This window comes from Bombus vancouverensis, unplaced genomic scaffold (assembly GCF_051014615.1).
Source record: "Bombus vancouverensis nearcticus unplaced genomic scaffold, iyBomVanc1_principal scaffold0052, whole genome shotgun sequence".
Taxonomy (NCBI): domain Eukaryota; kingdom Metazoa; phylum Arthropoda; class Insecta; order Hymenoptera; family Apidae; genus Bombus; species Bombus vancouverensis.
Window position 1 is genome coordinate 314854 of NW_027468943.1, and position 24706 is coordinate 339559.

General features: G+C 34.2%; 1 protein-coding gene, 1 long non-coding RNA gene and 1 pseudogene across 2 annotated transcripts in view; 2 read left to right on the top strand and 1 right to left on the bottom strand.

The window, feature by feature from the left end:
• Nucleotides 1–21179, top strand: part of LOC143304735 (uncharacterized) — a 37868-nt gene extending 16689 nt beyond the window's left edge. Inside the window, exon 2 of the long non-coding RNA XR_013061386.1 lies at nt 20492–21179. This is a non-coding gene — a long non-coding RNA (uncharacterized LOC143304735). The remainder of the gene's footprint in view (nt 1–20491) is intronic.
• Nucleotides 5826–6873, bottom strand: LOC143304741 (glutathione S-transferase pseudogene; annotated as a pseudogene).
• Nucleotides 21180–22022: 843 nt separating the features above from the next.
• Nucleotides 22023–24706, top strand: part of LOC143304732 (glutathione S-transferase-like) — a 34344-nt gene continuing 31660 nt past the window's right edge. Inside the window, exon 1 of the mRNA XM_076627254.1 lies at nt 22023–22537. Within this exon, the coding sequence (XP_076483369.1) occupies nt 22372–22537 (166 nt within the window). The 5' untranslated portion in view covers nt 22023–22371. The remainder of the gene's footprint in view (nt 22538–24706) is intronic.

Here is a 24706-nt window from a genome sequence, read left to right on the forward strand (position 1 = left end):
AATTTAAAAATTTAAAAATTTAAAAATTTAAAAATTTAAAAATTTAAAAATTTAAAAATTTAAAAAATTTTAAAAATAACGTCAATTGAGACAACGATCTACAGTGAGATCCGTTATAACGAGACGTGATAAAGTGCACGCGTACCGAGCGAAAATTCAAAGTCGATTTTCTCGAAAACAAAGCCTCAAACGAAAAATTTTTATTCTATATTTTCGACTTCTTTTTTCACGTAGAATCATCCCCTTTCCGCGTGTACCACCAGTTACCAACCACCCTGTATAATTCGTAAATAGAAACGTATTCTTGTCGATAAGTATCGAAACACTTACGGAAATTTAAATGGGCTTGAACAATCATAGGGAAATTATTAAAGTCCTTGTTATTAGATCTAAACACGATTTAATCGTAGAACTAAACACGTTTGTTAAATTAATCTATATATTGTATATCTACTTTTTATATATTTGTAACTCAAATTTTTCTTCTTCATATTGCGTTAAGTTGCCCCAAAAGTTTCTTTCGTTTTATATTATTTTATTGAATTACGTATGATCTATTTTGTCCCAATGAATATAATTCAATAAAATAATATAAAACAAAAAATAGTATGCGTCTATTATCTCCTTACGAGACGAAAGAAATTTCTGCGACAACCTAATATATTGTTCCATTCTTTATTCACAGAATATTTCTTTTACAGATGATTCTTCTAAATATTATGTTTTTTATTCCAGTATTAGAATACGTTGGACCAAAGTGGAGGACATTCGTGGCGAATATGTCGATCGCAATATTCTTCACATTTGCAACTTGCATTCTACCCTGGATCGCCTATTATTTGGCCGACTGGAGGATGACCTGTATTGTCACCTCAGTTCCTCTTGTTCTAGCCGTAGGTACGCCATGGTTGATACCGGAAAGCGCTCGATGGCTGGTCAGCCAAGGTCAGATAGACAGGGCCATTAAAATCCTTGGTAAATTCGAGCGAATCAACGGCACCAAGGTGCCCGATGACATCTATAGACGATTCCGGGTAAATAAACCGATTACCGCAATCTTTTCCGTATTTTCTACTTTTATGATCTTTCCTGCTTTATGTGCGTTCTATAAATACCAATTTATATGCCTTTAAGCATATCATATAATCATTTTCTTTGAATAGAAGTCTAATTGGGTCTTTTACGTAATGAAAATTTGTTTACAACCTAGTAATTTTATATCTTATTCATCACCTAAATTGCCAGCGATAAATTGCTGTCAATTTCTGTTATTGTCTGTTATTGTCTATTTCTGTAATGTTATTTATTGAATTTGTATATTGTTTTTATCTTTGAAAATTTTTATACAAATAGATTAAACATTTGGAAACTGCTCAGTCTATGAATAGATCATGGCAATATTAACATTAATGTACGATATAAGGAGATAATCGACTTTCAGAGGTTTGATGTTTTATAAAGTAAAATGAAAAAATTTGCGAACGTCCAAGTAAACTATTTCGAAAGGATCGTCTCATACAAATATAACATAAACTTTCTTCCGGATTTTATCGTAATCTTTGTACACATAACAGATTCACATAAATTTGTAAGAAAAACAGACAAACGACATTAACTAGTTAAAAATTTGCTAATAACAGGAAACCTGTGCCAGAATCTGCAAAGAGGAGGAAGCAGACAAAACGTACTCCGTGTTGGATCTATTTAGAACGTCACGACTACGGAATATCACGATTCTATTTATTGTTATTTGGTTCGTATCGCTATTAAACAGATATCAAATAGATTGACGTAAAATCGGAATTGTATCTTGTAAAAATCTCACGAACAGTTTTATATCTTTTGTCTAAAAATACTTCATTTCTGAAGCAAGGAATTTGCTTCTCACATGAAATATGATAGCGTGCTTTTCTTTATCATATGAAATTGTTTTACGAAATATAGGATGGCGATTTCTTTGGTGTTCGATGGTCACGTACGAAACGTCGATAATTTAGGCCTGGACGTGTTTGTTACGTTCACGATTGCTGCAGCAACCGAGCTGCCTGCTGACACGTTCCTCACGCTCGTTCTTGATCGATGGGGCAGAAGATGGCTGGCGTGTGGTTCCCTCGTCATTTCTGGTATCTTCAGCATCTGGGCTTCTGCCGTTTCCAATAGTTCGTACATTTCGTTTTTATATATTCACCCTTCTATATTACTGATCAATCTTCTAAATAACTTAAGTCGATAATTCTGACTTAATCAGACGAATATTTTTCATTCGTATAACATTGTGCTTTTTGAAAGGAAGAAAATGTATATTTTGGAATATTTATAACATGCAAATGCTTGTAGATTATTTGCTACATTGCTAGAATAGTTTCCAAGCCCTATCATGTATCCGTTGTATAGATATTTTATTTCCCCTTCTACTGCTTTGATCATAAGATCGCTTCGTATTTCCGCATATATCAAAGGGCGTTGGCAATAGTCCTCAAAATGATGGGCTTCAGCGCTCCAGCAGTGCTATATGGCTTTCAGTAGCCGTAATCCATAATACAATCCCTTAGATTCAAATTGGCTAGATCAACGTTTTATAGATAAGAAGCTTATTGCTTGTGCTTAGCTTAGAGCTAAGCACGCTTATATTAAGCTTAGCAAATGCTTGTATCAACTATTGCAGACAACCAGACAAATTACAGACAGATAAAATAATTTCTTCCCTTTTTATTCCTTAAAATTTTCTAAAATTATTTCATGAAAAATTAGAATTAAAAACTAATGCTAAAATTTTTTCTTCAGGTATATATGCAGCTTCTCTGGCAATTCTCGGTAGATTTTGGATAAACATTTCATACAATATCGGTCTCCAATATGCGGCTGAAGTATTACCAACTGTGGTTAGAGCTCAGGGTGTAGCTTTGATACATATAATGGGATACGTTGCTAGTATCCTCGCACCCTTCGTAGTCTATCTCAATGTTGTGTCCTCGTTCCTACCTCTTCTTGTGCTGGGCACACTCGAAATTATGGGCGGTCTTCTGACTCTCTTTGCCGGAAACATTGAATAAGGATCTTCCGCAGACGCTGCAGGACAGCGAGGATTTTGGAAAAGATCAGAAGATGTGGGATATACCTTGTATCGGAAGGTAAAATCACATAAAGGAACTTTCGGTCTCCTTTTTTCAAAGATATTCACAGATCTTCAAGCTCGAAGTTCAAGATTCTCAAGCATTCTGTTAGATCTACATCTTCGTATGCTTTCGTATTACTTTCTTCTTAAAATCTGTTAAATCTCTCAAAAGAAAACTGGACTATCTTCTTTCTTCAAATGCTTTTTAAATCTTTTGAACAGAAGAGAAGGATCGAGTTGGGAAGTTATTCAAATCTTTAAGCGATTGGATTCAATATTTTTAAACGCAATGTTTTGACAGGAAACGCGAGGACGAAGAGACACCACCGGTCGCCATGTTCCGATCATTTTCTAAATGCAGTGCGAGGAATTCGATGAGAGCGTCGCTTCGCGGTGAGCCTTTAAGGAGTAGCATGCTACGGAGATCGAGTATAAAATCGAGGAAAAGCGTAAACTCGATCACAGAGGTCGAAAGGCTGTAGCGAAACGTTCACCACGAAGTACAATATTTGTCGCGTTGATCTCGAGCAAAGAATCTTTAGTCTTCCAAAAACGTGCAATACATGTATTAGAGTAAGACAAGTTACTGAATCCGGGAATCTTAAATTCCACCGTCATTAATATTCATTATCACAAAACAGTGGATTTTTATGCAATTATGGGTGATTCGAAGATACGAAAATTTATAGAATGCGTATGACGCAAAATTTTGTAAAATATCCAAAAGTACAGCACTATCGATGATATTTAATGGATAGAAACATACTTTTGCCCAAGTCCTTTCGATTGTATCAAATCTTTCAATTGTATTATTGTATCCACGAAAATATGCATTTGCATAAATATCCGCAATGCAATTATCATCGCAATTTTTCATCAACAATGATTGATTAAAAATTCAAACATTAGGCGAGCGAATAAGAATTAGAGTAAGAACGTAGGTTAAAGTAATTGTCGTAAATTGTCGTGGGTAGTTAATGTTAAAAATTAGTACTTTCCTTTGTTATAAAAGTTCCTGAAATTGTTCGTACAAAAGCTCCATCTTATAGAATATAGTGCAATAATCGTTATACTAGTAAAATAATAACATCATAAATATACAAAATATATTATCGAGATGAAAATAATATGGACAACGTGGTGTATGGCCACGAGTTTTGTACCTTGATCGATGCCAAGATAACAAATTATTATACAAAACAGTGAAGTATCCACGTCTGACATTAATATTGAGTATTACCATTACTGTAATTTAATTTTTAACCGATCCTGAGAATTCCTTAGAACGTAAAAAGTGTAAAATGTTACTGTGCATTTCAAGATTAAATGCACTGTAATTTAGAAACAGTTATGAAGCGGAAACAAATAATTTATTCAGAATAAGAATTCTACGTAATCATGTTAAAAAAAGACGTACTTATAACGCGTTTAAACTCCAAATATGTAAAGACAATAAGGGAAAAAAATTAAACGAAGAATCGTATTTTTTGTAAATTCACACAAGATTTTATCGAAAAAAAAATTAAGATTTTTTGAAGAACGTACAAGACGGAACACGAACAATAAATAAGGGATGTTAAATACAAAAAATAGATTGAAATTTAGATTATGAAATATAAAAAAAATGATATTGCATAATTTACAATTATTTTCGATAGCTTACGTCAGTATGTTGGAGTGTAAACTATAAAATATTCAAAAACTGATACCATTTAGACATAATTTAGAAAAACAATAAATTGCGGAAACCGATAGTTAAATCTCGATACGATCGATACTCCAAAACTCTAATCCTAATAATTACTCAACAATAATAACCGATAATTCATGTTGATTAATGTTTGAACTCCGTTTTTTTTCTGTATGTGTATACAAATTTTGTACAGTTTGATAAAGCGAAATTAAATTATCATCTTTTTGTACTACTTCAAACATTGAGATTTGTCATCTTCAAGGTCGATCACACATATTTTCATATTGCGGAGTTGCAAGGGTAATTAATTTTGCAATCGGTTTTCCTTTGATATAGATGTGAATACAAACAGCCATTGATTGACAATATACCGAAGCAATTCTAGTTTAATTTGAAGTCATCGATCCTTTGATATTTTTGGAAGAATAGTAAAAGTACAGAGAAAACAAGAAAAAATGGCGTTAACTAAAAGATAGCTCCAATGTATCTCATAAATATTATCTATGTATCATTTGTAAGATGTAAGTGACCAAGATATCGAATTATACAAAAATTGTATGTAATGATTAATACTTGAACGTTACTTACATTTATGTACATGAAAATTTGATCTTTTATTAACTAAGTTATTGATCGACAAAATGACTTCCTACATAATTCTCCGCCTGAACTGAAATGCATATTTTTTTTTACGCAAGCCTTATGTGTAGCTAGCAACGAGCAACCAGATTAATTACTTTACACACGGTCGTATCTTGTTTGCTGTAGGCGAGTTCTCTCGTGTAATCAACGAAGTACTCAACTTTAAAGCGATAACAGAAGAACATTATTGTATCGATAAAAATCATGCTTTCTTCAAAGAAATATGTAACTCGTATTTTTTTTAAAGCAACCCTCATAACGTATTGAATAAAATAATCATACATTTTTTTTTGTTCAACATTTGTAAAATACGATATTATCAAGATCACCAAGGAGGTAATCTTCAATTCTTAATGAATATAATAAAAAACATAATTAATGATTGTTTGATGGTTTTATTATTATCTCTATAATACAAAAGCACAACATCGTGTCAACAGTTTATATAGTTCGTATGTTTCTGTAGGAATACACAAATAATAGTTCTCTGTCACAACGTAATCTAAAGGGAAAACCCTAACTAAATGACAAAAATATCGGTAATAGCTGGAACTAATGAATGTTAAAAGCAATCAGTATATTCCATACAAACTTCCATCAACACGATTCGTTCTTCGTTCTCTCAACACACTAAGACCGCAATCTTTAAACGCTTATAAAACCATAAGCAATCGTGAAGTTTAGAATTCGCTAACTGGGCGTCTCTCAATCCAGTTTTTGATCTTGGGCAGAAGGAGGACCTTTTTCTCCAGCAGCTTCAGATTCTCGTAATTCTCGATCAGATCAGACTTGTACATAAAGTTCAAATAATCGAGCAGAGCAACGAATGTTAAATCAGCCCAAGAGAGAGTACCATCGTAGAAGTAGCCGTCATTTTCCTTCACTTGCTGGTCCAAACGTTCTAAAATGAACGGTAGCGTCTCTTCAGCAGCCTTGCGTTTTGCAGCTTTGACCTTCTCGTCCTCCTCATAGTGGAAGGCGGCAATTTCTGAAAATTTGTTTTCAGTTAAATACTATTCGCTAATGTTATACTAACTTGAATACAGTGTTGTGCGAAATTTAAATGATACTGAAGATAGAATTACAATCCTTTTTAATCCTTTGTCTTGTATTGTTGACATACGTGTATCGTTCGATTAAATCAAATATTAAATCGGATTTCAACTAATAAATACCTGAACAGATATGTACTATCTGTTATCAAGATTCTCATAAGATTTATGCAAAACAGCACTGGATACTCACTATGACGAATATCATGAATAGTATCAAGAGTGGCATCAATATGAAGATTTGCCCAGTCAGTCTTTCCAGCTAAGTCATATTGTTTGGCTAAGTAACGGCAAATAGCTGTAGACTGAGCAACCTTCCTTCTATCAGCTACGAGCATAGGAAGCAGGCCATAAGGAGTCACTAAAAACATACAACTAATAGAATCAAAGATTCTATCGAACAAACAGATTATGATGCTTCTTAAATATCTAGCTTCCTGTTATCTGTTTTGGAAAGATATAATTTAATTTATTGATAATTTATCAGCAAACAAAAGGCATTGTCTCCTTAACAATACCTATTGTTCTCCCACATATCTTATAGAGCAATGGAGAGTAAACAATAATCTCTGTTATACTTTGCATAATTGTGTTCTACTTTATTTAGCTACTTTAGTTAAATTAGGAAAGATGAGATTTAAGAAACAGAACTTCTTTAAATTTTAAGCTTACAGGGCTTTATTTCTGGCCAGACGTCCTTTTTGATACGTTCACTTTCAAATGGAATACTAGCATAGCTGAAGAAGAACGGATTGGTTCTGCCAATGCCGTAACTGGGAAGTAAGTCAATTTATAGAGCGGCATCTTCCTGGAAGTATAATATATACAAAGTAAAAACAAAGAATCATTAATGACAAGAATTATATTATTACAAATTATGAAGTATAAGACAATTTAAGTAAAAAGCATCAACTACTAACTACTCGCATAGCTATTTGTATCTTTATATTTTAATATAGCTTAGATATAAAAAGAATATTATTTTTGGATGTAATAATGTATAAACTTGCGCCAAATATTATAACGAAATATTGCACTTTCTATTTAAGTAGGATAGACATATTACCGGCATTTATCTTTTTTCTATAGCAATGAAATTGTTTATAAAAAAGTTTATAAGAAAACTATCAATTAATGCAAACAACGCATTTCAAAATATTAATTACATTCGCGCGATTCGTTATCCCTAGTATTAATTTAACCATATGGTTCTATACACCCAAGACCCTCTAACAGTAATTTAGTACCATTACTAGTCGTATGTACAATGTATGTTTGTATACAACTTTCGTAACTACAAAACATTCAGCAGTGATTATTGTTAGGGAGGTGATACATTTACACTGTACATGAGAGTGTGTGTGTAAGGGTTAGAGGGCGTCAAGGACTCAGTGGAGACAAAAGACTGTTGCCAGATGTTAGAAGAATCTAGGCTAGTCGGTTGGCAACCAGCGTGCGTGCAAGACGTTCTTAGAGAGGAATATAGATGTATAACTGTTGTATGGGAAATATAGTCAATAATTTGTATTCCCAAATCTTCGAATTTCCTTAACATGGTAGCAGAGCGTGGTTACTAGTTTTGCAAGATATTTAGTGCGTGGTTACTATCTTGCGAGTGAGTTTTCAGTAAAGAAAAAAAACTTTCAGAAAAAAATATACTTCGAGCACGTAGGAACGCTTGAGTAAGAAAAGAAAAAAAGAAGAATCAATTAAAATGGAGAGATCGGAAGTCATGATACCTATATTCGATGGTGAGGATTATGGAATGTGGAAGCAAAGAATCACGATGTTTCTCAAATATAAGGAATGCGAGGTTGTTACAACTAGAATGAAGAACGAAAGAGACGATGAAGACTGGGACAAAAAGGATTTGAAGGCGATTAATATAATTTATAGTGCAATATCGAACAGACAATTGGAGTATGTTAGGGAAGGAAAAACGGCGTATGATATAATAAAAAGGTTCGATGAAATGTACTTGAAAGAGTCGACGGCACTGCAGATCGTATGCAGAAGGAGATTGGAAAACATAAGACTGGAGAACTACAGTGATTCAGCATCATTCTTTAACGATTTTGAGAAATTAATCAATGAATTAAAAAGTGCGGGCGCACAAGTAAGTGAGAGGGAAAAGCTGAATTACATGCTGAATACGTTACCCGAAGAATACAGCTACATAGCGGACATAATAGACGCATTGAAAGAAGAGGATCAAACGGTAGCGTATGTAAAAAATAAAATAGAGGTAGCAGAGAAGAAAAATAAATCCAATCGAGGAGAAAGGCAAACCAACGCCTTTTCTGCAAAAAAGGAAGGATGCTTCAGATGTGGAAGATTAGGACACTTTGCGAGAGAGTGTCAAAATGGCGTCCAAGCGGAAAGCAGTAACGGCTATTGGCATGGGCCAACACGTGGTCGAAACAGAGGAAGAGGGAACAAAGGCAATACGAGCAGAGGACGTGGAAACTTTCATCGTCAATCAACAACCGGCACGGGCGAGCATGGAAACTCAAGAGCAGGCATATGGATAGCAACGGCGCACGCAGCAAACAGCAGTGAGACGAATGAGATAAGTAAGAACGAAATAGTGTGGCTATTAGATAGCGGTTGTACTGATCACATAATTAATAATATAAATTACTTCGATAAATCTATCGACCTAAAAGAACCGGTAAATATATATTTAGGCGATAATAGACCGATAAAAGCGACAAAAGTTGGGAATGTTATAAGTTATTTTGAAGCATTCGGAAAACAAAATGAAATAAATATGAGGAAAGTATTTTACGCGAAAGAAATGTCCGCAAATTTGATTAGTTTAGGTAAACTAACAGACAATAAGAATACGGTTATTTCCAAAGGAAATATTGCGAAAGTAATAGATGAGGATAATAAACTTACAGCTGTAGCGTTCAAAGAGAATGGGACATATAGAATAAAAAGTATATTGAAAGGGAAGAAGCACTTAGTAAACAGCGCCGAACGTAGTGGTATGAGTAAAAAGGAAAGATGGCATAGGATGCTAGGACACGTAAATTTTAAATATTTAGAGATTTTGGGTAAAGAGCAGCTAGTGACTGGCATACCGAATGAATTTGAAAAGGAACTTTTGAAATGTAGGGTGTGTATAGAAAGCAAAATGCATAACTTACCTTTCAAAAATAATCGAACTAAGGCTAGGGAAATAATGGAAATTATTCATACGGACGTATGTGGTCCCTTTAAGACCACCGGATTCAATGGAGAAAAATATTTCATTTCATTTATCGATGATTATAGTAAAATAGCTAGGATCTATTGTATAAAATCAAAAGATGAGGTCTTTGATTCTTTCGTACAGTTCGTAAATGAAGCCGAAAATTTAACGGGCAAGAGGTTAAAAATATTAAGATGCGATAATGGTAAAGAATATTTAAATAATCGAATTTATAAATTTGCTAGGGATAAAGGTATAAGAATAAATAATTGCCCAACATACGTACATGAATTAAACGGGACAGCGGAAAGGTATAATAGAACAGTGATGGACATGGCGCGTTGCTTGTTAGCGGAAGCGAAAGTACATAAAAGGTACTGGCCGGAAATAGTTTGTACAGCGGCATACTTGAAAAATCGAATATTAGCGAATACTATAGAAAGAAAGACACCTTTTGAAATATTCTTCGGGAGAAAACCAAGTGTTAGAAATCTACATCTATATGGAAGTAAAGTTTTTGTAAGAAGGCCAGAACAAAAAAGAGTTTCCAAATGGGACAAGAAGGCAGATATGGGAATTCTATTAGGATATAGTGAAGTAGGATACAGAGTCTTATTAGGTGGGAAAATAACAATAGCTAGACATGTAGAGGTCATAGAGACAGACACTAAATGTATCGGTTTTGAGGAAAATTCATTAGAGGCAGATAGAAATGATAGCGAAGATAACTATTCATTGGATGGTATGGATAAGGAAGAGTTAGAAGGTAGGAAAGATGAAAATAATAGTAGTATTGAAAGCTCAAACACTCCTAGGAGATCTACACGTATTAAGAAAACTCCAGTAAGGTATCCAGAAAAGGAAAATATTTGCGAGATTCATGCAAATTATTGTAAAGTAGATATCCCTCGTACATTTGAGGAGGCGATTTGTTGCGAAAATAATGAAGTTTGGAAACAGGCTATGGATAAGGAAATAGAATGTCTCTATAAGAATAAAACTTGGAAATTGGTAGAAAGGGTAAAAGGCAAAGAAGTATTAGATGTAAAATGGGTTTACACGAAAAAATCAGAGGACAGGTATAAGGCTAGATTAGTGGTAAGGGGATTTCAACAAAGAAACGTAGCCGATGACATATATTCTCCAGTGGCGAGTAATCAGACCTTTAAGATATTGCTATCATATTGTTGTCAAAATGGATTAATAATTGAGCAAATGGATGTAGAAACTGCCTTTTTAAATGGTGAAGTAACCTCGGAGGTATATGTAAATCAACCAAAGGGATATGCGGACGGAACGAATAGAGTTTGTAAATTATCGAAAGCGCTTTATGGGTTAAAAGAAAGTCCGAGGGACTGGTATGAGTGTTTTGATAAGTATGTGACGAGATTAGGTTTTAAAAAGAACAATATAGAGCTGTGCCTATATAGTTATGGAGAGGGAGAAAATGTTGTTTATTTGTTAATATACGTAGACGATTTGTTGATTTGTAGTAAAAACAAAGGGAAGATACAAAGTGTAAAAAAAATTATTAACTGATAAATTTGAAATGAAAGATTTAGGTGAAGTAAAAGAATATCTTGGAATAAATATAGAGTATGATTATTTAAAAAATGAAATGAGATTAAGCCAAAAGAAATACATAGAATCATTAGCAAACAAATATAAATTACATAACAGCAAATTGTACTGTACACCTATGGAGACCAACTTAAAAATTGAAAAAGCTGAGATAAATAGAGAGGACATTGGATACAAGAATTTAATTGGCGCATTGCTGTATATTAGTGTAAATACCAGACCCGATATAAGTTATAGTGTGAATTATCTGAGTAGATTTCAAGATTGTTGTAACGAGACACATTTTAAATATGCCTTGCGAATATTGAAATATTTGTACCGGACTAGAGATTTAGGGCTACATTATAAAAGAAATGAAAAGTGCGAAACGATAGATTGTTATGTGGACGCTGATTGGGCAGGAGATCATATAGATAGGAAATCGACTTCTGGGTATGTAATTAGATTGTATGGAAATGTAATTGGATGGAAGTCTAAAAAACAAAGGTGTGTGACAAAAGCCTCGACGTATGCAGAGTATGTAGCTCTATCGGAAGCGGTGAGCGAAGTAATGACTATCAGAGAACTAATGAAAATCTTCGATGTAAATGTAGACGATAACCCTGTAAAAATCTATGAGGATAACTCTGGAGTAATGAGTATAGCAAAATACGGAACTTTTACAAAAAATTCTAAACACATCGAAGTTCATTACCACTACGTTCACGAGTACGTAAAGGAAAATAAGATAAACATAATAAAAGTAAGTACAGAAGAAAACACTGCGGATATTTTTACGAAGGCACTGTGTAGAGAGAAATTTGAAAGGTTTAGGTCATGGATGAATGTAAAATAAGAGAAATGTAAAGGAAGCGATAAATGTTAAATATTTTGTTAATTCGACAAGTATGTAAATAAAATTAAGTGTACAGTATAAATGTAAGGAGGCGTGTTAGGGAAGTGATACATTTACACTGTACATGAGAGTGTGTGTGTGTAAGGGTTAGAGGGCGTCAAGGACTCAGTGGAGACAAAAGACTGTTGCCAGATGTTAGAAGAATCTAGGCTAGTCGGTTGGCAACCAGCGTGCGTGCAAGACGTTCTTAGAGAGGAATATAGATGTATAACTGTTGTATGGGAAATATAGTCAATAATTTGTATTCCCAAATCCTCGAATTTCCTTAACAATTATATATTCTTCCAAACATAAGAAACATTTTCTAATTGCATACTTAAATTTATCGATCAATTATGAACATATGATAACATTTATTTCTTTCAACTACTAATTTTCAAATCCTCTGCTGTTCCGTTAATTGAACGACGCGCCGACTTTTCGTACAAGTATCTTGTATCTTATCTGTATTATTTAGTTATCAATAAAGAAGAAACATTTTCTAATTGTATATTTAAATTTATCGATCAATTATGAACATGTAATAACATTTATTTCTTTCAACTACTAATTTTTAAATCATCTGCTGTTCGGTTAATTGAAGGATGTCGGCTTTCTGTAGAAGTATTTCATATTTATTATTTAATTATGAATAAGGAAAAAACATACAAAATATAGTTTTTAAACGGTTTATTATTTATAAAGAGAAACTTTGACTCGGGATATATATACTATATATATACTATTTACTTACAATTTTTTTTTTAAGACTTCAAAGTCGAAACAAGCACAGGAAATTTCCAAGCCGGTTAACAGAAACTTGAATGAGACAAAAATAACCTTTAGATATCTATATGTTCTTCTTCCCCCCTGTTGCTTCCACGTAACTCTTATCCTATTGGTGGAGCTGTGCTGATATGTGAAATTATGACTACATAAAAACATCCGGAAAGACTCATTGAATGATTTTATAGTTTAAGGTTAATAAATTTCCATAAATTAAAGTTGAAAATTTATGAGAACATGTTTTCTGTAACAAAACTTAGTAAAAACAAACTAGTAAGGTTCTGTCGATCAATGTGTTACGACCGTTCGCGGAGAGACGCAGTCGCAGTAGCGAGAGGCGTAAATTCTCGCTACGATTCGGTGAATCGACGCCGCGAAGTAGTCGTTCCCCTGTTTCGGTTAAGATAAGAGGTGGTTAAATGAATATGACACAGTATAGTAAGTTATATTTCACCGTTTATTCCAACAACTTATAACGAAGGCAGTTACGCTGGTGCGTATGTACGAGATGAATGAGTGACTGATCTGTGGGTGTGTCCTACCCGGTGGTAGGATATTGACCGTTCGAAGGATGTAAAATCAGAACTGTCTTGGGAGACGATGCTGTCTCGGAGGAAAGCTAAGGATGGGTGTGTCTAGCGCACGGGACCATCGGATTTGTTGGTGACGATTTTAGTTAGGATTTTAGTTCAAGCTGAGTTGACCGTGATTCAATTCACGAATATCGGAGAGGAAAAGTCGTAATTCACAATATTACACACAATAATACCTTCACATAAAGGAACACAGCTCAGATGAGACTTTTTATAGTTAAACTTTTAACGTACTCATAGAAACGAAATTTTTTCTTTAAATAGAACTGTTACATTTTACGACACGTATAACATCGAACATTTACCAACATAGCGATGCCAGCGTACATATATATATACTGGTGTACTGGTCATCTTTTTTCCACACGTTTTTAGCTTTTTAGCTGTTTGTGAATGGGCGCCTAATCAGCCAATCAGAAATGGCTGGTATTCTATGAATCCTTTTCTTCAATGCTTGAAGAGCTGGATATTTATCCAAAGCTGGTGCCCCAAACATATACTCGAAATTTTCAAGGGCCGCTGCAAACACGAAGTCCGCCCATGTCGTCTGAAAAAAGGTTTGTATACATTTATTTTGTACCTCCTCTATTAAACAATTTTTTTAATTTACCTTGAAAAATGTGAAAAATCGAACTCTTAACTAAAGATCACTAGCTTTTTAGGAAGAATTTGGATTTTTATTTTATTGTCAGAATTTAATGGATAATTTTAGAAACTTCAACCTTTGGAGGTATTTGTTAATTAAAAATGACAAAACTGGTATTATGTAAAAAAGAGTAATGTGTATCCTGAATCAATGTCGAATGGAAATTAGACAGTTCTATAAAAATAATCCTTCTCACGATTCCACAACTTCATAGCTTAATTAAATACAATTCTTCGGCGATATAATTACAAATACATTTACAGGAATTGTGTAATATGATAAATATCTCGTTAAAGAAATTGAAATCGTAAACTGTAGATTCTAGTATTCTTTCACTTTCATGTTTCCTATGAGCCCTTCAATCGCTAAATATTTTGCAATGAAACACGTATTATTAAACAACATAATCATACTAAATTAATTTAATGTGACTATTTATTATTGTTATATAATAACACAGTGATGAAAGAAATAAACTGGTCAAGTAATCTAAGGGACGATAATACGTATCTATGTCAGTGACAGTGAGAAAAATTCAGATATCTGTACTTAAGTGATTACACTTATAAGTATCATTATATATTATATAAATATGATATTTCGAATGGTATCATTTATCACTCATTAAACAAGAGTGTCATATCCAGAGAAATGATTTTACATATCTTAATCTTTGCTTTGATTACGATAGTAATAATTTCTATCAAACTTGATGAGGAAGATACATGAATAATTATCTAAAAGCTGAAAATCTTGGCAAATTCATTTGTACATAAACTAACAGGAGTGAATTTTAAAGATACACTCTGCTCTCAACAATTAAAGCTGTCTTGTCGCAACAAAGTTTCAATAATTTTTTATGGACAACATGGCCCAGTTTGCACAAAGACTAAAAATTTTAACATTAAATTTGGATAAAAAATCTTACGGTAGAAGGAATGATATATCCTTTATTTTTGCCAATAATCTGGTCGAACTTAGTCAAGTAAAATGGTATTGTTTCGTTCAAAAGTTGTTTCTTCCTCGCTTCCTTCTTTTCAGGATTCTCCTCCATGCGATAGTAGCAGATATCTGAAACGTATATGAAACCAACCGTTACGTTCATTTGTGTTTTTCCCCCCAAACGAAGAGAAAATAAGTTGTGAAAGAAGGAGTAGTCTCTCATAGTTCCTACAATTTCTTCATTCTCTTTGCTTTCTTCAATATTGCCTCAACAAGTTCCTGTGGTCACGATACTTGAAATGTATACAATGTTACCAGCGTGGAAATTGTCTTGGAAACTTGGAAAATCTTTCAAGAGGAACGACATTGCTAACTGAGATTCGAGAAAGGAAAGGTAAGTAAATCCTTGCTTCTACCTAGAGCTTTTTTATTTACTTCTGACGAGTAAAGTACTGTTATTAAAATTTGATTAAAAGTACCAAGAATGTCGAGATATAAACAACCATTTGTGGAAAGGTCAGGAGAAGCAGAATTATCGAATAAACGTTATATAACTCTTAGTGATTAAGTAAGAGAAGAGAAACGAGAAAAAAGTCTTTTATCTAGGTCTTAATAAAGTATACTATATCTATCTAATTGTATACTTAAATTTATCGATCAATTATGAACATGTAATAACATTTATTTCTTTCAACTACTAATTTTTAAATCATCTGCTGTTCGGTTAATTGAAGGATGTCGGCTTTCTGTAGAAGTATTTCATATTTATTATTTAATTATGAATAAGAAAAAACATACAAAATATAGTTTTTAAACGGTTTATTATTTATAAAGAGAAACTTTGACTCGAGATATATATACTATATATATACTATTTACTTACAATTTTTTTTTTAAGACTTCAAAGTCGAAACAAGCACAGGAAATTTCCAAGCCGGTTAACAGAAACTTGAATGAGACAAAAATAACCTTTAGATATCTATATGTTCTTCTTCCCCCCTGTTGCTTCCACATAACTCTTATCCTATTGGTGGAGCTGTGCTGATATGTGAAATTATGACTACATAAAAACATCCGGAAAGACTCATTGAATGATTTTATAGTTTAAGGTTAATAAATTTCCATAAATTAAAGTTGAAAATTTATGAGAACATGTTTTCTGTAACAAAACTTAGTAAAAACAAACTAGTAAGGTTTATAGATTCTTTAATGATTATGTATGTATTCATAAACTAGTTCGATAAACATCGTTCGATAAAACGTCGAACAACACACAACATTGAAGCGCGAAATTTCAAATTCAAGGAAAGATAAATAACAAATATTGCGAACAAATGATATTAAATTTACAATAATCTCATGTAAGAAAAAATAAAAGGGATAAAAGTAGTACAGAAGATAAAAAATCTATAAAACTGGTGGCTGGGAAATAGAAAATATATAAATTTATGTTATTAGAGTTTAGTACTTCTGTCGATCAATGTGTTACGACCGTTCGCGGAGAGACGCAGTCGCAGTAGCGAGAGGCGTAAATTCTCGCTACGATTCGGTGAATCGAAGCCGCGAAGTAGTCGTTCCCCTGTTTCGGTTAAGATAAGAGGTGGTTAAATGAATATGACACAGTATAGTAAGTTATATTTCACCGTTTATTCCAACAACTTATAACGAAGGCAGTTACGCTGGTGCGTATGTACGAGATTTTTTTTTTTTTATTTATTTGTTGAAATTACAATCAATTCTCGCGTTGAGAATATGTACGAGATGAATGAGTGACTGATCTGTGGGTGTGTCCTACCCGGTGGAAGGATATTGACCGTTCGGAGGATGTGAAATCAGTACTGTCTTGGGAGACGATGCTGTCTCGGAGGAAAGCTAAGGATGAGTGTGTCTAGCGCACGGGACCATACGGATTTGTTGGTGACGATTTTAGTTAGGAGAGTGAAGGAAGTGGCTTCGTTGTTAATTGGTTAACGAAGGGTCTTAACCGCCCTCGAGAGAAAGTGGTTAGTGGGAGGAAAGTTGCAGCATACGTGAGAAAAACTAACTTTCCCTTGTCCAGTCGGGGTAGACAATAGTCTTTAGAGATTCTTCGGAAACAGACGTTTGTTTGGTTTGAAGGACCTTTTCTAGGAAATCTATGAGATTTATGGAAGGTACTTGAAACTATGGAGGATACGCTGCGAGTATCCGGTGACATCTGGTTGCCATATTGCTCGCGGTGCGACGTAACAAAATGGAATAGAAAGATTATACCACAGACGAAATTATACTTTTTACTTTATTATACTTTATACTTTATTATTACATTACATCAATTGACATCTTTGGAATTACAACGATTCGATACACATTTTAACGTTTTAAACGTTTTAACGTTTAACATTCTAACATTCAGTTAGAACTTTGTATTGATTAGAGATATTGTAACGACCAGAAATATCGATACATATATCAATACTTTTACCTCGAAATTCGTAGATTCGTACTCTTCATTGTCCATACAAATTGTGTCATATATGTCCAAACCAAATTTAATTTCCAATTTAAAACCAAAATTCTTTTTCGAAAATGGCACTTCCAATTCTTCGTATTCTCACTATTTAATTGCTAGCCGTATCAAGTAACAACGAAAAAAATAATAATATCTAAACGTTAAGCAGGTCCATATTTTGGGGGATACAATTAAAAAAGTAAATCGTCGGTGGAATATTGTTTCACCTATCAAGAATTTTGGAAGATATAATTAGAAAGGGTAGAAAATTGTACTCCTTATCGAGCATTTTTTAAAATATAATTGAGAAAGTGGAATCTGGATAGAAAATTGTTTTACCTACGAAGCATTATAAAAAGTAAGTTTAATAAAACTATACCTTGGATATTTCATATATTTTTTTCATATTATACGCATTCGTTAAAATTTTACACTCCCAAACATCCTGCTATACTTGCACAAAAAAGCGCAGTCTAGTAATATCCCCCTCACTGCTCCTCGCATTTTCTTTCTAATCATCTCTCGTTCGCTTTTCCTGATATTATTCTCAGCATAAGTTCAGAGTGGCGGTTTTTAAACTCAGGAACGCGCGGCTGTTCGTTAAATGAAATATCAAACGTAAGAATTGCCGCAGTCTTAACGCGAGATAATTCATTTCGTGGCACAGAGCGCACGTCGTTGAATATTAATTCATATCTCATATAAGTTGCGAATAAAAAAAGCAGATAAAAGAGGACAAAAATCCGATAATTACCGCGAATCTTTACGCAATTTCAAGAAATACAAAAGAAATTTGTTTGTAAGCATGCTACTAAGTATTATTAGAAGTACTGTACTTTCGATATTTTACATATTCTTGCATATTTTCTACATTTTTCTGTATTTTTGTATCCTTAAACTTTCCGTAAACGCGTAAACGTCTGCGTTCTGACAATGACAAGGAAGATTCTACTGATAAAAATAAAGCATCGAATTTCACCGAACTCTCAGAAATGTAATTCTCAGATCACATAAATTAAAAAGAAAGAACAAAAGAAAATACAAATATATATATATACATACGTAGCCACAAATCAATTTGGATCACGACAGATAAAATAGGTAGCAATAATGTCTCCACGAACATTATCATAATTTATTGGAATTTACATAAAAGCCAAAGAATGCTATTGTTTCAATGACACGGCGTTTTGTCGAGTTAGATAAATACGAATTGTGTGTTTGAACAAGTGTTCGGTCGTGTTTCACGCGACGAAAAAGGAAATCACAAGACAAGGTGTCGCCTCGTTGGAAGCAACAAATCGCAATACGAGGGTGGAAATTGGGTGACACCGGGAGGATTACGAGGGATGAGAAATCTGTCGAGAGCGTGAAAGGCTCGCGGTCACCGGGTTTCTCCAGTTCTGTCGCTTTTAACGCCGAGTTCTTCCGCTTCGAGGATAGAAGCTGCGAAATATCGAGGCCATTGTCCAAAGATTTTCAAGAATATCCGATGCAACGTCTTGAAATTTACGAGAGCAAGTCTGATAAATTCTTATCTCTGGTCCATTCGTGGCCAACTTTTTAATACCCTCGTAACTTGTAACGACAAATAAAAATATTGGTACAGGCCAATTTTTTTTTGGATAAAATCTTGTGTGAATTTACGATTCTTCGTTTAATTTTTTTCCCTTATTGTCTTTACATATTTGGAGTTTTAACGCGTTATAAGTACGTTTTTTTTTTTAACATGATTACGTAGAATTCTTATTCTGAATAAATTATTTGTTTCCGCTTCATAACTGTTTCTAAATTACAGTGCATTTAATCTTGAAATGCACAGTAACATTTTATACTTTTTACGTTCTAAGGAATTTTCAGGATCGGTTAAAAATTAAATTACAGTAATGGTAATACTCAATATTAATGTCAGACGTGGATACTTCACTGTTTCGTATAATAATTTGTTATCTTGGCATCGATCAAGGTATTTAATATACAAAGCGTACAGATTAATAAGAATTTTAATTAATCCTTCTTCTATAGTATTCGCCGTTCCTTTCGAGCTCGTACCAATTCAAATAGACTTTCGAATAGATTTCAAAGATTTGTCTGTTCAAATAAAACGCGATCTTTTTTATTTCCCTATCAGTCGTCCCGTTACTGTTCCGTTGTTTCCAACAGATTGCAGATTCGTTTAAAAAACATTTGTAACGAAAAACAAACCCACTCGCAGAAATGTTATTCAATATCGCATTTATAACTTTCATCATAGACATCCTCCTCTCATTGCTATCATTGTAAACAGATTGAAACTTCGTTTGCAAACACTCGCGATTAAAAAAAAAAAAAGAAGAATTAATCTTAAACAATTTTATCTTGTGCTCCATTTATAATTTTCATAATTGTCTTCCCGACGATGTATCATTTTAAATGGCTTTTTTCTATCCATCTATGTTGCAGCGAGATCAACGGTCCTAATTACTAAATTGCACGATGTGTTCATACAAATTCACTTTTTATGAACGCGATGAAACGAAATGAAACCTAAGTAGAGATTTGTTTTCTCATCAAGTATAACGAGTTTTACACTTTGGATAGATTGCCTCGTTGTGAGAAGGTCTTAATCGTTTATAATTGCGATTAAGTAATTGCAATAAGTCATATTTTTAAGAAACGTTCTCACATGCTGTCACACACTCTAATTAGAAAAGGATCATGAAACATTCGGTTTATGATATTATTTGTTTGTAAATCTTCCTGCTTCCGGAAACTTTTTTAAATATGAAAATATTTATATACAAAATTAAATATTTTTTTCAATATCAACACTTCTTGCGTTTATGTTGTCCTAGTCAGAATTATATTATTTCGTGTATCCTGTTGCTTTTTATATGATAGTCCTCCCGTTGGCCGCGGATTCGTTATTAAGCCTGAGGCCCTCGTCACTAGTGTCACTATCGACAATAAAGGTACCCCACCCGCGACCGGACGATGGAGAACTCCAACACGGAATCGCAATCTCCCGCGAGCCCTGCCCGGGAGGGCGCCTCGAGCTCGGACTCGGAGATTCAGACTCGACATATATATTATTATATATATTATATATACTATTATATCTATATAATATATGTATTTATATCTATAAATATACGTATAAATATATCTATTTAAAAAAATAAAGTTGACCTTCATATATCGCCAATAATATCGCGTGCGTATAAAGAAACTAATTACATTTAATTATTACATTTACATACATTTAACTATTATTACATGCATTTACATACATTTAATTATTATTTTTTTCATAATTATATCTCGTTTGAAATATTTTTCGACATAATTAATTGTTTCAAAAACACATATTCCAGCCTTCTAAATGATTTATTTTGCGTATTATACGAATTATTCCATCTATAAATAAATTGTTCTCTATACACACAAACACGCACACAGTCTGTTAATTACACGAGTTAATTGTATCATTTTTCTCGATAAGTTGACAGAGCAAGGAAAATGAGCGACGAACCTACCTACAAACAAATCTACTTCAATGCCCGTGGTCGTGCCGAACATATACGGTACATATTTGCATATACTGGCATCGAGTATACCGACGAGAGGATCCCCGAAGAACTCTGGCCTGAATACAAGGATTGTAAGCGTGAAGAATCGATTTTTACTTTCATCGTTCAACTCTCAGGTATCTACCATTTACTCAAACTTTTCTGTATATAAAACTTTCGTTTCACGTGCAGGCTAAACTTACTTAAAGTAAAATTTCATACGGAATAAAGTCGAACTTTTCATTAAGTTTTGCTTCCGTAATATCGTGTTTATCGAATACCAACTTAATTCACTTACGATTCTCGAATTTTTGTGTTGCAATCTTTATTGTTTTCAATGAATCGAAGCATTTCGAATATTTTGAGAAAACCGTAAATAGGTGACTTAAAATAGGAATACAAAAATACTTCTACGTTTCTCGTTAATTTAAAAACTTTTTAGGACTTGTCGGAAAAAAAGGATAAAAAATTGAAATCAGTTCGGAAATGAACAAGAACATAGCTAAAAAGTCGAAAGAACAAAGCAGACATAAAATTCGATCTTCCGTTGCGACATTTCTATCGTAAATAGTATAATAAAAGTTTTACGCAACCTAGTCTTCGATATAATCTTATATGTCGCTTGCAGATAGAGAAACCAAAAATCAACGTAAGTCTGTAAATCAATCCTGTCGGTGTAAAACACAAAATTACGTTCGCAAGAGACATTCGATTTATATTCCTTGCATTTCAATTTTCATTACAAGAACCGTGTACATTTTCTAATATCTTTTCCGTGTCTGGTATTATGCGACGTGAATTTTTTATTCGCAGTTGTAAGTCCACTATCATTGCAGAAGGTCTTCCTTATGCAATGCTGCAAAACGATACTGATCGTTCCTCGTACATTCAGTACACCGCATCGGACAGATTCGTTCCTTTCCGTGAGAATTACAAATTTTATACTCGATCATTTATCCTTGATTTTAAAAACTTTAGGTTCTTCCCAACAGTCAAAAACACGCGATACCTTGTCCATCGTAATCGTAAGAAAAGAAAAAAAGGAGAAAGAAGACATTTCTGTATTTCTTTACTAGGCCATGTTGATTAAAACCGAAATGATTTCGATTCATTTATTCACAAGAACGCAACGGCCTCGGAAGCTGTGTTGTGATTTCCTATCGATCGTTTCCCTCTACACAGTGTTCATATGAGCCATGTTTGTTCTTAGCAATGCCTTATAAAATGCTGCCTGTGCTGGAGATAGACGGGAAACCGGTAGCGCAGAGTAACGCTGTGGCGCGATACTTGGCGAAGAAGTACGATCTAATGGGAAGGAACGAATGGGATGCGATGATATGCGACGTGCTCGTCGATGCTCTTGGAGATTTGAAGCAAGGTGAGTAACTGATGAGATGACTTTGCATTTGTCTCACCACAGAGACAGACGTTCAAGAATTCATTGTGAAAAGACGAGTACAAACAAGATACGTATGTCTTTCCGTTAAGCGAATGTTACAGTTTGTTTGCAAAAGTCAGTTTTTAGATTATAGAATCGTAGATAGAATTTAGAGGATAGAAACTTTTAGTAGTCACTTTTAGTTTAGTAAAGTCTTATCGACAATAAGCAGACTACGTTATGATACAACGATTCCAACTGAAGATTTCTATCGACATCACGAATTCGATGGCTTCCAAATTTTCTTCTCTGCAATCTCAGACGCTCAACTCGAAAGAATCTTTTAGATCCCCCGACAAACACTCGACTCAGGTTATATATTATCGTAATCTTCCTACGGGATTTTTTTAACTGCGTTGCGTTAACGAATAACGGGATAACATCACGTTTCTCTCAACGCCTTTCAACGTTCTACAACTTTTATTCTTTGCAAATCCCTGTCTCTATATGATAAACGCTGGTTATCCGCGGAATTTACGATTTCAATTTCTTTAACGAGATATTTATCATATTACACAATTCCTGTAAATGTATTTGTAATTATATCGCCGAAGAATTGTATTTAATTAAGCTATGAAGTTGTGGAATCGTGAGAAGGATTATTTTTATAGAACTGTCTAATTTCCATTCGACATTGATTCAGGATACACATTACTCTTTTTTACATAATACCAGTTTTGTCATTTTTAATTAACAAATACCTCCAAAGGTTGAAGTTTCTAAAATTATCCATTAAATTCTGACAATAAAATAAAAATCCAAATTCTTCCTAAAAAGCTAGTGATCTTTAGTTAAGAGTTCGATTTTTCACATTTTTCAAGGTAAATTAAAAAAATTGTTTAATAGAGGAGGTACAAAATAAATGTATACAAACCTTTTTTCAGACGACATGGGCGGACTTCGTGTTTGCAGCGGCCCTTGAAAATTTCGAGTATATGTTTGGGGCATCAGCTTTGGATAAATATCCAGCTCTTCGAGCATTGAAGAAAAGGATTCATAGAATACCGGCCATTTCTGATTGGCTGATTAGGCGCCCATTCACAAACAGCTAAAAAGCTAAAAACGTGTGGAAAAAAGATGACCAGTACACCACTACATATATGTAGTATCGTGGACGAAAGGCCTAAGAAATATCGGGCGAACTATGAACAATGTCGCGAGAGCCGAGGCGCCGTCGGGCCCATCAATGTGTCATCGGTCTTTTCAAGTGCATAGTTTCGTGGAAAAGACCTACGTGACCCTGGCTACGAGCGTCTGCAGAACACGTGTGCGGCGGGCCTAGGAAAAAGGCAATAGAATGCGACAACGGCCAGAGTGTGAGTCGAGAAACAGAGTGTGAGTCGAGGAGCCGAGTGCGAGTTGAGCGGAGACAGAGTTTGCGAGTGGCGTTGCCGAGAGAGTGTTGATTGCGTTTTGGTAAAAGTCGAGTCGCTATCTAGTTATTTAGTTGCGCTGTTTTCTGTACGTTTGGCGTGAATAGTTCAGGTTGAACAACAATCGTCTTTTTCTGTCTGATTAACATCTCTATTGTCCACTCCTTGTAAATACATTATATCACGATATTACATATTTTTGGGGGCTCGTCCGGGATTGGACAAGACAGAAAACGAAACGGTTTAACAGAGCTATTCAAGCTAGTTGTGAATTTACCGGTACGCGGTGCGGTAAAAGACGATATCGTTGACTGTTTAAGTTTGTGTAGTGTGAAAAATGGCAAACGTTGGGGACGAACGATTGTCGGGTGAAGAGGGTTCGACGCTGGAGGAGCTGAGGAGTAAGCTCGCGCGAATGAACCTCCCTATATCTGGTGCGAGGTCAGTGCTGATTGCAAGGCTGAATCGGGCGTGTAGGGCTGGACAATCGTATCCTAAGGGATCGACGGGCGGTGAAGAGCTAACCGGTCAACGAGATTTAGGAAACATACAGAGAGCTGAGCGTGATTCTAACGAAGATGAAGATGTTGAGAAAATGAATACGAAGGAGTTGAAGGAGCGCCTCGCTAGTTTGGGTTTAAAAACGACGGGCAGAAAAGTAGAATTACGCGCACGGATACAAGCGGCCATGGATGGTAACGACATATCGTCGGAAGAAGAAAGCGACGACGAAAGT